General features: G+C 41.2%; 1 protein-coding gene across 3 annotated transcripts in view; it reads left to right on the top strand.

Moving 5' to 3' along the window:
• Positions 1–13855, top strand: part of HECW1 (HECT, C2 and WW domain containing E3 ubiquitin protein ligase 1) — a 186562-nt gene that overhangs the window by 127380 nt on the left and 45327 nt on the right. For 2 of the 3 annotated variants that reach the window (XM_065939400.1, XM_065939401.1), the window contains exons 18-19: positions 657–770; positions 1818–1970. In XM_065939400.1, coding sequence (XP_065795472.1) covers positions 657–770; positions 1818–1970 — 267 coding nt within the window. Of the gene's footprint in view, positions 1–656; positions 771–1817; positions 1971–2660; positions 2765–13855 lie in introns of those variants that run through there. The other variant, XM_065939402.1, reaches the window with a different exon arrangement.

Genomic DNA, 13855 nt, shown 5'->3' with positions numbered 1-13855 from the left:
GATCAGATACCATGGTATGACATCAGTCATGGTCATAGAATTGAGGAAAGAAAAAGTTAGGAAGTTGGAAAGAAGAAAGGAGGTTAAGAAATTGGAAGGGGAGCAGGAAGAGAAGGTAAGGAGAGAGAGGAAGAACAGTAGATTTCAGACAAAACCATGTATAAAATCAATGACAGGCCTTCTCAGAAAACAAGGAATCTCAAACTAAATAAGAACTCTTATGTTTCCCTTTACATATTTCTGGGACAATTTTAACTACTCACTAGTCAAAAAACTTTGATTTGGGGATCTAAGTGAGAAGTTGTTTCTTCCCACTATATGTTTACTATTTTCATCTTGAAAAGTTGAACCCAAATTCAGGAATTCAGCTTAAGAGATTCTTTTTAGAATTGATAAAAATATATAAGTTTATGCTGACAATAGTATAATATGGATGGAATGTGTCCCATTATAAACTAGTACATGTTATCCTGGATATTTTATCATTTTGAAAAGAGCATCAGAGTAAGTCCATGGTTGAACTGCTGGAATCTGTACCTTGATGAAGAGTCTAGGGGATAAGACTGTCAGCCTGGGCCCCCACACCTCACCTAGAGCACGCCCCAACATATGAGCCCAAGCCCCAACTGCCCGCCCACATGGCTTCTCATTTCTAGGCTCATCATTCGTCGAGACCACCTGTTGGAGGGAACCTTCAATCAGGTGATGGCCTATTCCCGGAAGGAGCTCCAGCGAAACAAGCTCTACATCACCTTTGTTGGAGAGGAGGGGTGAGCCACCAGCACTTTCATGTAGACACCTCAGTGTGGGTAGACCAGAGCCCCCGGGTCTTGGGTGATTTTCCTCAAGGAGCAGGGTGACTTTAAGCTTTTGCCCCAAGGTGGTGCCGATCATATCCTCCCAGGAGGCCTTTCTCTCCAGGTGTTGCCAATCTTTGAATTTCATGTTCTCCAAAAGCCTAGGATGATTGGCGTGTTCTAGAATCTGAGGTCACATGGTCAAAGTATAAGCTCAAAGTATAGACCAAGCTACTAGGTCTTTACTTTTTCAGCATACACCCTGAAAAGTATCCCCTTGGTGTACACCCCTCTGAGTATCTGATGAAAGAACTCCTTCCCCAGGAGTGCACACATGTGACTGGTGGTGATGGTAGTGGTTGAGTTGCTAAGTCTTACAGTCGCGTGGACTATAGCCTGCCAGGCTCCTCTAACATGGGATTTAACAGGCAAGAATATTAAAGTGGGCTGCCATTTCCTGCTCCAGGGGATCGTCCCAACCCAGGGGTCAAACCCAGGTCTTTGAAATTGCAGGCGGATTTTTTAATGACTGAGCCACCAGGGAAGCACCTATATGCCTATTTACCAAATTTTTCATGTAATTTCAGTGATTTCATAGCAAACCACCTCAACTGTGGAAAGCAAGCCCACCCAGGAGGGCATAGCAGGATGAACTTAGCAGAAAGTGTTTTCAATTCATGCTCATGCACACATGCACCATCACAGGAAATTCTTTTCTGTCTCCCACGACAAAGTCCAGCTGAGGACCAGCTGTGTGTTTTATCCAATAGGTGTGATGTAATTGAGGAAGAAGTTTAAGGAACACTACTATAAATGTTTAAGAACATCATCCTCAAACCAGTCACTGCATCCTCATTTTCTTCAGCAAATCATACTTCCCTTGGAATCCATTATAAAGAGCAGAGGCTGCCCTCTACTTTCCTGGCGCTGACTCTGAAAAGGCAAGCCAGGTCCTGTATAGAGACAGGTCCCCCACCTCCCTCATGTAATGAACTTCCCGGGCCTCTGCTTCCTTTGCAGCCTGGACTACAGTGGTCCTTCGAGAGAATTCTTCTTCCTTCTGTCTCAGGAGCTCTTTAACCCTTACTACGGACTCTTCGAGTACTCTGCCAATGACACCTACACCGTGCAGATCAGCCCCATGTCTGCCTTTGTAGAAAACCATCTTGAATGGTAAGAGCTTGAATTTTCACTTTCTCATGTTGGAAAGTTCTGGTCTTTCTCAGTCAGAAGTCAGTGGTATTCCTTGAGGACCATTGTGTTTGGAGCAGTGGCCCAATGTCATGAGGAGTGATGAGAGTAAGCGACAAAGCACTGGAAACAAAGTTCTCTGCTAGTGTTCACCCAGAATACAAAATGAATTACTAAAGATGCTGCAAATTTCCTATCAACTGCACATTGATGTAAGATACTACAGTTTTTCTTCGGAGGAGACACTGAGGTAAGTAGATATAGGTCCTGAGTGTTGATAATTCTACTAAAATCCTAAGCGTTCCCAGGGAGGGCTTCTTGAAGGTACTCATGGATTTGAGAGTCTCTGATCTTGGACTGATCCCTTTTGCACTGTGGCCATCAGCTTCTGCATCGTGCTTTAAAATAAGGCTTTTGGGTTAGATGATCTCTCAGCATCCTTCTGACTTAAAAGTGCAACGTGTCTTTGGTCCTCTCATCTTGAGGCAATTACCACTTACTGAAATGAGTAAGAAGATCAGTATCGGTCAATTCTGTGCACTTCTGTGGCTGAGATACCTCAGGTATGGGTGGAAGTCTCCAGAAAGCTGCATGGGAAAACTAGGATGCATGCACTTTTCTGTTTTGTCACCCCCACATGTGACTTGAAAAGTACCCCTGATTTCACTGCAGGAGCTCCTGTCATCAGGAGGGAAATGAGTCCTGGGAACTACTGACATGGTTCTTATCTGACATAACCTACTGATGATGTGTCATGGGGCTGCTGGTGAAGGGAGCTTCTGGGATAACACCTGACCACTGGGCTTACAGCCCAAATCCCCATAATTTGATTTCATAGTATCAGAACAACCCACCTCTGCTAAGGCTGCCAGCTACAGCCCATAATTTCTCTCTCCAAACACTCTCACCTCTGAGTTCTTCTTTTTCTTTAATGTTTTCAAGTTTATTGTATTGAAGTATAGTTGATTTAGAATGTTGTGTTAATGTCTACTTTACAATAAAGTGATTCAGTTATACATGTATATTTTTTTTCATATTATTTTCCATTATGGTTTATCTTAGGATATTGAATGTAGTTCCCTGTGCAATATAGTTAGACCTTGTTGTTTATGCATTCTATATATAATAGTTTGCATCTGCTAATCCCAACTCCCCAACCCATCCCTCCTCCCCTGCTCTCCCACTTGGCAACCATTAAGTCTGTTCTCTTATGTCTGAGTCTGTTTCTGTTTCAAAGGTAAGTTCATTTGTGTCGTATTTTAGATTCTCCATTTAAGTGATATCATATGGTATTTGTCTTTCTCTTTCTGACTTACTTCATTTAGTGTGATAATCTCTAGGTCCATCCAGGTTGCTGCAAATGGCATTATTTCTTTCTTTTTTTGTGGTTGAGTAGTATCCCATTGTGTATGTGTACCACATCTTTATCCGTTCATCTATTGATGGATATAGGTTGTTTCCATGTAATGGAGATTGTAAATAGTGTGGCTATGAACATAAGGATTGATATATCTTTTTGGACATAAGGGTATATATGTCTTTTTGAATTATACTTTTGTCCAGATATATGCCCAGGAGTGGGGTTGCTGAATCATATGGTAACTCTATTTTTAGTATTTTGAGGAACCTTCATACTGTTCTGCATAGTGGTTGCATCAATTTACATTCCCACCAACAGTGTATAAGGGTTCCCTTTTCACCACACTCCCTCCAGCATTTATTATTTGTAGACTTTTAAATGATGGCCATTCTGATCTGTGTAAGGTGGTACCTCATTGTAGTTTTGACTTGCATTTCTATAATACTTATCAATGTTGAGCATCTTTTCACGTGCCTACTGGCCATCTGTATGTCTTCCTTGGAGAAATGTCTCTCTAGATCTTCTGCCCATTTTTTTATTGCATTGTTTGCTTCTTTGTTATTGAGTTATATGAGCTGTTTGTACATTTTGGAAATTAAGCCCTTATCAGCCACATCATTTGCAAATATTTTCTCCTAACCCATAAATTGTCTTTTGTTTTGTTTATGGTTTCCTTTGCTGTGCAAAAGCTTGTTAAGTTTGATTAGGTCCCGTTTGTTTATTTTTCCTTTTATTTATCTTGCCTTGGGAGACTGACGTAAGAAAACATTGGTCAATTTATGTCAGAGAATGTTTTGCCTATGCTCTCTTTTAGGAGTTTTATAGTGTCAAGTGTTATATTTGAGTCTTCAAGCCATTTTGAGTTTATTTTTGTGTATGGTGTGAAGGAGTGATCTAACTTCACTGATTTGTATGAGTCAGCTCTTGAGCTGAGCAAGGCATGTGCCTGCTCAGGGCATGTGCTTCAAGTGTTTGGCACAAGTTAAGAAGCAAATGTTGTTGCATTTTGTTGCTTTTTGCCTTTGTTGTTTCTTTTCATGTAACTTATCAAATAAGTGGATGATGTAGCTTGGGAGGCAGAAACACAGCTGATGGTGTGGGCAGAGCAGGAAGTTGTTACAGAAATGATTTAGGGTTAAGAATTGAAGACCAGCTCTAACTTAGTCACATTCAGGTAGGGTTCACTCAGACAGTGGAGCGTACCATACCCCCACGAAACAAGAGTGGGACTTGTGGGACTTCCCTGGGTCCAGTGGTTAAGAATCCTCCTGCTAAAGCAGGGGACATAGGTTTGATCCTTGGTCTGGGAAGATTCCACATGCCTCAGGGCAACTAAGCCTATGCACAAAACTACTGAAGCCCAAGAGCTCTAGAGCCAACAAACCACAGCTACTGGGCTCATGTGCTGCAACTACTGAAGCCTGTGCACCCAGAGCTCACTGTTTTGCAATAAGAGAAGCCACCACAATGAGAAATGCACACAGCACAGCTAGAGAGTAGCCCCCACTCACAACTGGAAAAAGCCCACATGCATCAATGAAGACCCAGCATAGCCAAAAATAAATAAATAAATAAATAATTTTTTAAAGACTACAAATGTATGCAGATTATACTTCATATAATCCCCCAATTCTCTCAGTCTATGTGCATGAAATTTAAGATGGTGTCTTAGAGGTCATGAATTAGAGTTAGCAATCACTGAGGAAATACTTTTGCAAATATTACAGCATATAGGCCTTTGGTGGATATTGTGGGGATACATTCATTAACTGCACAGTTGTAAATCAAGTACATGCTGTGTGTTGGAAGAATACAGAAATGAAGTGAACGAGATTTCTTCCCTCAAAGGGAGAGAGCACATGAGTAAATCTGTAATTACACTATAGTATCTTAAATGCCAAATTATACATACATAATACATGTGTGTGTGTAAGTCTGAGATACATATACAAGCCTGGGAATTGTATTAAATCATGAAGGAAAATCTCATTCAACCCAAGGCAGGGGATGGTGCAGTGGGGAATAAAACCAGGGAATCTCATAAAAAGAGGGAATAATTGTGCCATCTTTTTTTTTGTTGTTGCTCTTTTTTTTTATGAAAAAGAGTGGATATATGTGCCAGTCTTTACTGATAGTTGAGTAGGAGACTCAACAGAGCAGAGGAGAGAAGTGTTTTGAGAAGCCAAGATTGGAAACAAGAATCGAAATGTATGAGAGGAAATAGAGCCTTTGGCAAGCAGTGTAGACAGATCAGAACAGAAAATGGCTTTTGAGCTTGTGGGAATGAGGCTGGAGACAAAGAGAGAGCCAGATGGTCTCATCCCATAAAGAGAATACTGTCATTGGGTTTGTGTTTTTAAAAAGTAAATCTTGCCGTAGCACGGGGAAAATTTTGAGGACGAAAGGCTGAAAAGAGCTGAGACCAGCTCCAGAGCAGTTGATACATCACAGGGACAAACAGAATTCAAACTGAGACAGAAGTGGGGTCTGAGAAAGGAGGGAACTAACCTTAAGAATGTCTCAGAGGGAGATGAGACTCAGCTAGTTGTTTTACTCTTTGACTGTTGAGGTGAGAGGGAGAGAGAAATATAGAATAAGTCCAAGGTTTCTGGTTGCACCATGGGATGGGTTGGGACATTCACTGTGATGAGAATTACATGAAATAGATGATATTTAGAGGAAAGAGGAGGAATTCACTCTTTGACAGGTAGAAATTTCAGGTTCCATTATAAATACAGGTGGGTATATTAGTACATACCTGGATTATTGCTCTGGAAATCTGGGCTGGAAACTGAGATTGGGAAACACTAACACAGTCATGAAATTAAAAGACGCTTGCTCCTTGGAAGAAAAGCTATGACAAACATAGACAGCATATTAAAAAGCAGAGACTTTACATTGCTGACAAAGGTCTGTATAGTCAAAGCTATGTTTTTACAGTAGTCATGTATGGATGTGAGAGTTGGATGTAAAGAAGGCTAAGCATTGAAGAATTGATGCTTTTGAACTATGGTGTTGGAGAAGACTCTTGAGAGTTCCCTGGACTGCAAGGAGATCCAACTAGTCCATCCTAAAGGAAATCAGTCCTGAATATTCATTGGAAGAACTGATGCTAAAGCTGAAGCTCCAATACTTTGGCCACCTGATGCGAAGATCCGACTCATTGGAAAAGACCCTGATGCTGGGAAAGATTGAGGGCAGGAGGAGAAGGGGCTGACAAAGGATGAGATGGTTGGATGGCATCACTGGCTCAACAGACATGAGTTTGAGAAAGCTCCAGGAATTGGTGAAGGACAGGGAAGACTGGCGTGCTGCAGTCCATGGTGTCACAAAGAGTCGGACACAACTGAGTAACTGAACAACAACAACAACACAGGCAGACTGGCTCAGGAGGAGGGAGGAGAGGAGGAGATGGGAGCTCACAGAGGTGGAGGATACTGATGAGTCTGGGGTAGCCAGAGCCCCAGGTCCCTGGGGGAAGCTGAGAACGAGTGGCCAGAGTGCACTGTGGCTGATCTCAGATATAGGCACCTGGGCCTCTTCCCTCCCTCACTCCCCAGGACACTTTGTCCACACTTACTATGACCAACACATCACTCATAAGAAAACAGAGACCAAAAGGTTACAGGGCTCATCACAGTCAGAGCCTTGACCTCATAAAGCTGGAAATTGTCCCTAACACAGGATGGGCCAGGACAGGAGTCTGCCTGGAAGAGAAGTGACTCCTGCCCCCTGCCCTCTCTTCCCTCGGCAGACAGGCCTATAGGCCAGAAATAAACAGAAAGAAAATCAATCAACTTTACAGGATTAAACATCACCCTGGATGGAAACATTGCTTGGGTGTGTCTGGAAAAGGCCTCTTTGCACGGGTCATTTTTAAAATTATTATCCACATCCTTTGTCTTTTCACTGGCCTTATTCTGTGTCCCACACTCTGTTTTGTCTGCGTCCGCCTAGAGAGTAAGCGCCATGGAAGCAGAAATGAGTCTGTCTTATTTTACTCTAGCACAGGCCTGGCACTTAAGGTGTTCCAAAAAGTATTTCACTGAAGTTTGGGTGCATGAGTAAGCCTTGTTTCACAAGCCACATGAGCCACTTCCTTGTACCAGGGCCATTAAGACAGAGGGCTCATATAATCCAGGGGCTGTTAATTGCTCAAAGGTCACACTTTCATTTGTCATCTGTGGCTGTAACTCCCTTACAATGTCAGCAACAGACGCACATGTCCCCTGGGAGCTTTGCACTCAGCTCTACCCGATGCCCACACTCTACTTATTACTGACACAAGGTCGCTCTACACACCCTGCACCTGCGCTATGGGCCTCCGCCAGTCACCTCCAGGCCAGGCAGTACCCCAGAGATGGGCAAAGAGGCCTCTGACCCCAGGTCCTTCCCCTGCTAGCTCCTCCCTGACTGTAGCTACTGGAAATTCTCTGCTTCCTGCTTGCTGTGCATGGGCTTTGCATATGCTGGGATGCAGCCTGGAAATCAAAAGCCTCATATCAGCCATAGGGTTTCTACCTCCTTCCCTCTGTTTCTAGTGAAGTGCTGAGAGATACTAACATGAATAAATATGGTGAAGATTCTATACACACATAATAAGTAAACTGAAAAAAAAATCTATTTTTTTGATCTTCAGCCTAAAAGGACTTTCCATAATTGTTTCATTACGCATTTGTGTTACCTAGTTAGGTTGTATGGACCCTGCTTTGGCCCTAGTCCCAGAGGCTCTCTGTAGTGGCACGGAAGGAAGGTTCTTTTTCCCCTTCCCTTTGGTTAGAGCAGCCAAATAACGAAACTGAAGCTGAGATTGATACAGCACAAGCTTTATTCAATAACCAAAGAATGGAGAAGCAAGGACTAAGTTCACAGGTCAACTTCTCACCCACCAGATGGGAGGGATTTAATTTTTAGGAGTAAAGACAAAGGCAGAAGGAATGAGGCTAATGATGAGGAGACCTATGCTTTAGTCCACTGGGGAAGGGGCAAGTCTTTTTCAAGGGAGTGTGATGCCACACCCCTAACCTTTTTTGATACTTAATGTCCAGTCATAGTCAAGGGTAGGTGTGTCATTTAATATGCTAATATAGTAAATATCAGTGTCTGATGAGACTCGGGGTCTGTCGGAAGTCAGATTCATTGCCATCTTGTTCCCAACTGGTGTTTTTATTTGCAGCTATCTTTCTTATCTCTGGACCCTTTAACTTAAAGGTTTATGTTAAGTCCTGCTAAAGTGGGAATTGATGGGTTTTGAGCAAAAACCTGGAGCACCTCTAGCAACATTTGTACCACAGAATTTCCAAGTTGATAAGGACACTGTTAAAATGTGCAAGGCTAACATTCATGCCAAGTAAGAGAGAGGAGGTGGAGCTGGAACCCCGTTGGGCCTCCCGTAGGAACTGTGGTCACATGTGGACACAGCCCTGCCCACCCTGTCAGGCAGAGAAAGGCCAGGAAAGAGCACAGTGTCCTTCTTCCCCCCACCAGTCCCACTGGCCAAGCCAACCATGAACCCGAGGGCAAGGAATCGCCAACTATTGCAGCAATAATGGCCTGTCCTCAGGTTCACATAGTGGGACAGAAAATGGTGGGAAACCCATGAGGAGTGCAGGACAGGGATTAAAAATATCTGAAAGAGCCTCTACAATTCAGGACTTTCAGTTCATTCACTAAAAATATTACCATTTCCTTAATTGTATGTGTCCATTGTATGTGTCTTTGACCCAGAAATCTTAAAGTAATATTCCAAATTCCTTATCTTTATTCTTTGATTATGATTTCATTTGCATATTAATGAGGTACTCATGCTGATCTTTTTATCCTTTTAATCATCATTGTATGCTGATTTTATGTCTCTCAAGATACAGAAGTGAATATAAAGCTAAATAATAAAACATTCATTGAAAATTTGTTAAACATGCCAAGCACTATTCTAGACACTTCCAACAGCCCTATAACCCAGGGCTATAGGATAAACCCAGGCTATAGAAGAAAATAAGGTGCAAACATTAGCAAACTCACAGAGATAATCACAGACCAAGCTGGGGCTGGAACCCAGAAAACCTGACTTCAGTGTCAGGTTCTAGCCCCCTCTATTTCCCCTCTGGGCAAATTGCAATACAATGTGATAAACGCTATCTGTATTCTATTATAGCACTTAGCACATTACATAGTTATCAGTTTTAGGTATAAGGAGCTTTAAAAATGAGTGAGAATAGTTGGCTGGCAGAGGTGGGCAAACGAAACTTCCAGGGAGAGGGCCCGAAATTCACAGAGGTGTGGCAGGTGAACAAACAGATGTCAGTTGTATTTGACTGCAGAACAGAGAAAAGAAAAGCTGTAAAGCCTTCTTGCACCAGAGAGGGAAGGGCATTTAATGGCATCTAGGGACTTTGGGTTTTATCATGAACATGTCAGTGTGTTTTTTTAGGGGAAAGAATGTCTTGAGTAGGTCTGTATTCTAGAAAGTCAACCCTGGATATAAGTAGATGAATTGGAGTGGAAATTGGAGGTGTCAGATTTAAGTGGCAGTTGTTTGAAATAATTGTTTGAAAAGAGGATAAAGAATCAAACTAGGGAGAAAGCAGTGGGAATGAAAAGTTATTTCAGAAGAATGAAAACATGAGCAAAACTTAGTGATGAACTATAGACAGTGGGTGGAGAAGGAAATGGCAGCCCACTCCAGTATTCTTGCCTGGAGAATTCCATGGACAAGGGAGCCTGGCAGGCTACAGTCCATGGGGTCACAAGAGTCTGACACAACTTAGCAACTGAACCACCATCACCACCATAGACAGTAGGGGTGTTCGTTATATTAAATGTACCACTTGCATAAAACGATACATACAAAAATACCAGGTAAAAAGTTCTCATCTATTTTGAATGGAGGTATAAAAAACAAAACTGTAAATGTGGAAAGCTCCAAACTTACTTTTATGTCTAATAAATTATGAATAGTACACAATGCATGTGTTTTCAAATCTTTATGCCTGGATAGGAAAAATTCATGTTTCAGCTGAAACATCTCCTCTAAGTGCCTTCCCTGAGCACTCAGTTTAAAACAGCCCAGCCAGTTATAATTCTCCAGCTTAACTTCTTGACTCGTTGTATCGACAGAACTTACCACTCTCTGAAATAAAGTATATTTTAGATTTATATTGTATAGTTGTAACTCCTTACTATTTGTCTCACTATTTATTACTTACTAACTCCTTACTATTTATTTAAGAGAACAAGATCTTGCTTTCCTAGTTATAGACTTTGCACTCAATAAATATGTGTGGAAGGAAGAAAAGAAACAAAGGACAGGAGGGAGAGAGGGAAGAAGGGAATGAATGGATGAGTAGATGAGTAGATGGGTAGATGGATGGATGGATGGGTAGATGAGTGGGTGGATGGATGGATGGATGAATGGATGGATGGGTAGATAGATGGATGGGTGAATGGATGGATGGATGGGTAGATGGATGGATGGATGAATGGGTGGGTAGATAGATGGGTAGGTGGATGAATGGATGGGTAGAGGGGTGGGTGGGTAGGTGGATCGATAGATGGATAGAAGGAATAATATTCAATTCAAACTCCTTGGTTGTGAGAGCTTCAATCTCATTTCAATTTTTAGTTCAGAACATTTGGGATTCAGAAAAATGGAGATCATTGTTGAGTGTCAATTAAGTTTCTACTCATTGTTCTCTCTGAAATCACCACTGAAAATTCTGTATCTGTCTCAATGATTCTGAGTACCACTTTTCCCAGAGCAAATCTAAGATGCACTAAACAACTGAAAAAGGTGAATTCTTTTGAGTAAGAGTGCCAGAGTGTCAACATGCACTGTTCGTTAATGTATCATTTTAACACGTCATTGTGATATGAGTCATTCTTTACGTAATTGTCAGTGTGAGAAGAACTTTCAGAAGCCAGAGTTAGAGATCTGATATTGTTTAATCAGTTTCTGTGCAACCACCAGAAGGTCCGAGTGTTCATTTCATGTTAGTGATGGTGACAAATTTAACCTATCAGTATCATAACCAGAAATTCTGGGCCCTCTCAGGCCAGAATTTCCGAGAACCTCTCCTAACTGTGAAGCAGGCTCCTCCCTGTCCTTCTGGCCCTGCCATGCCCTCTCCCTTTCCAAGCAGACACAACCTGGGTGGCAGAAATCTGTTTTCAGGTCTTTAGCAAGAGGAGATGGAGGCGGGAGGGAGGCCTCTTGGAGCATGTTTAGAGTTTGGCCAAGTGGGTATTAAGTGTAATTGTAGAGTTTTATGGAACTTAAGAAGTCCTGGATAACACACTTTAAATATCCCTTGCTACATCTGCAGAGCCTGAATTAGTAGGTAGAAACCACAGTATCATGAGATTCCACTGAATGTGTCCTGGCCCTTCAGCCCCCAAAGGCCGCTCCTGGAAGAATAGCTCAGTGTGTCTTGTTCGCTTGAGTCATGGCTCAGATAAGCTCCCCCACCCCCACGCCATCCCAGCAGCAGCCCCTGTATTCCTTCTTAGGCACCTACAAGAGCTTCCCTGGTCCCAGCCCTGGCTGAATCTAAGCAGCCTTCCTAGCAATGCCCTGGAGAAGTTCAGTGCACACATTAGTTGAGAAGTCACCATAAAATATGCATGTCTGATTGTGACTGTCTGCTTCTTAACCCAGTTTTCTTCAGAACTTGTAAGAAACCTCTAGTAAAGCTTTCAAAACTATGAAAGAGAACACTCTTTTTCAACACTTGCATTATGCAGAAAAAGACCTAAGGTTGTGTGAGATTTATATGACAAAGATGGCACTTTAATTCAGTTGGAAAAGAATGGACACTCAGTTAATGATGCCAAAACAGCTGACTGTATAAACAAAAAGGGGGGGAAAAACAGGTTAAATTCCTCTCTAGTTTAAAGCACATGTAAAAATATGACAGTAAAATTTCTTCAAGAAGCTCTAGAGAACTTTCTATATATTCTAGAACAAACATTTTTGGAAATAGAAAACAAACTTGAGAAATTTTGAATAGTAGAGACTTTTTCGGTCAAGATTTGAACCCTAAAATCTGTAAAAGAAAAGACAGATATATTTAAATGTATAAAAATGAAAATAGTTTTTATGGCAAAAAAAAACACCACAAAGGCAAAAGGTAAGATTTGATTTTGAAAAATAATCTTTGTAAATCAGAAAAATCAGAGATTGAAAATCTGTAATATAGATTTAAAAGAGCTCTTCTAATGTGAAAAGAAGAGAGAAACAACACGAGAAAAATCAGCAAAGAAGATTTAAAAAACTGTTCAGAGAAGAAAAAATCCAAATAATCAACAAACCCATGAAAAGAATTTCAACTTTACCATGGACAAATAAAATGACAATGATGTATAACTTTATAATAATCAAATTAGCAAAAATTACAAAGAATTGTATCTTTTCAAGGGGATATGGGTGAAAGATTATTCTCTTGCATTTCCAGTAGAAACATGACTTTTGGTAGCCTTTTTTTCAAAGCACAATCAATGATATATACTAAAACTTTTAAACCCATATACCCTTTGGCCCATGATTCTATCTCATAGAAATAAAAGCACTGCTATAAGGACTCTTATAATAAAAGTTAATATTTATTGAGCCTTTATTATGGACCAGGTTTCTTTGTAAAGGCTTTGCATGAGCTGCACATGCTGTTATGATCCCCCTATTTAATAAGTGAGGAAACTGATACCCATACAGGTTCAGTACTTGCCCAAGGTAACACAGCTGGTAAATGGAAGAGCCAGGAATCCAACCTAGGCACAAAGTTCTCCAGTGTAAACTTCTAAAAGCTATCCTATCTTCCCTAACAAAACATACCAGGATGTTTATTTCAGCCTTGTTTGTGAAGACACAAATGTAGAAGCATCCCAAGTATCTATCAGCAGAGACCAGTTAACTTCATCACAGCAGCCCCACACTGCACAGTGACATGAGGTGTTAAAGGGCTGAGTTAGATCTTACCGGGTGATGGAGGGGAATTTCTTTAAGATATTGTTGAGGGAAGAAAAGCAAAAAAGTATAAACAACACAATTTAAAAACTGAAAAATAATGACAAAAAACCTGTATGTATATAAATATAGATAGATATGTAAATACAAATAAATTAGTATATGATCCATTGGATCATAGGAAAAGCAAGAAAATTCCAGAAAAACATCTACTTCTGCTTCATTGACTACGCTAAAGCTTTTGACTGTGTGGATCACGACAAACTGGAAAATTCTTCAAGAGATGGAATTACCAGACCACCTTACCTGCCTCCTAAGAAACCTATATGCAGGTCAAGAAGCAACAGCTAGAACCAGACATGGAACAACAGACTGGTTCCAAATTGGGAAAGAAGTATGTCAAGGCTGTATATTGTCAACCTGATTATTTAACTTATATGCAGAGTACATCATGTGAAATGCTGGGCTGGATGAAGCACAAGCTGGAATCAAGATTGCTGGGAGAAATATCAATAACCTCAGATATGCAGATGACACCACCCTTCTCCA

This window comes from Muntiacus reevesi, chromosome 6, assembly GCF_963930625.1.
Source record: "Muntiacus reevesi chromosome 6, mMunRee1.1, whole genome shotgun sequence".
In the NCBI taxonomy this organism is placed as follows: Eukaryota; Metazoa; Chordata; class Mammalia; order Artiodactyla; family Cervidae; genus Muntiacus; species Muntiacus reevesi.
Note: the sequence above shows the minus strand (reverse complement) of the source record. Positions and strands in the feature narration are given on the sequence as shown.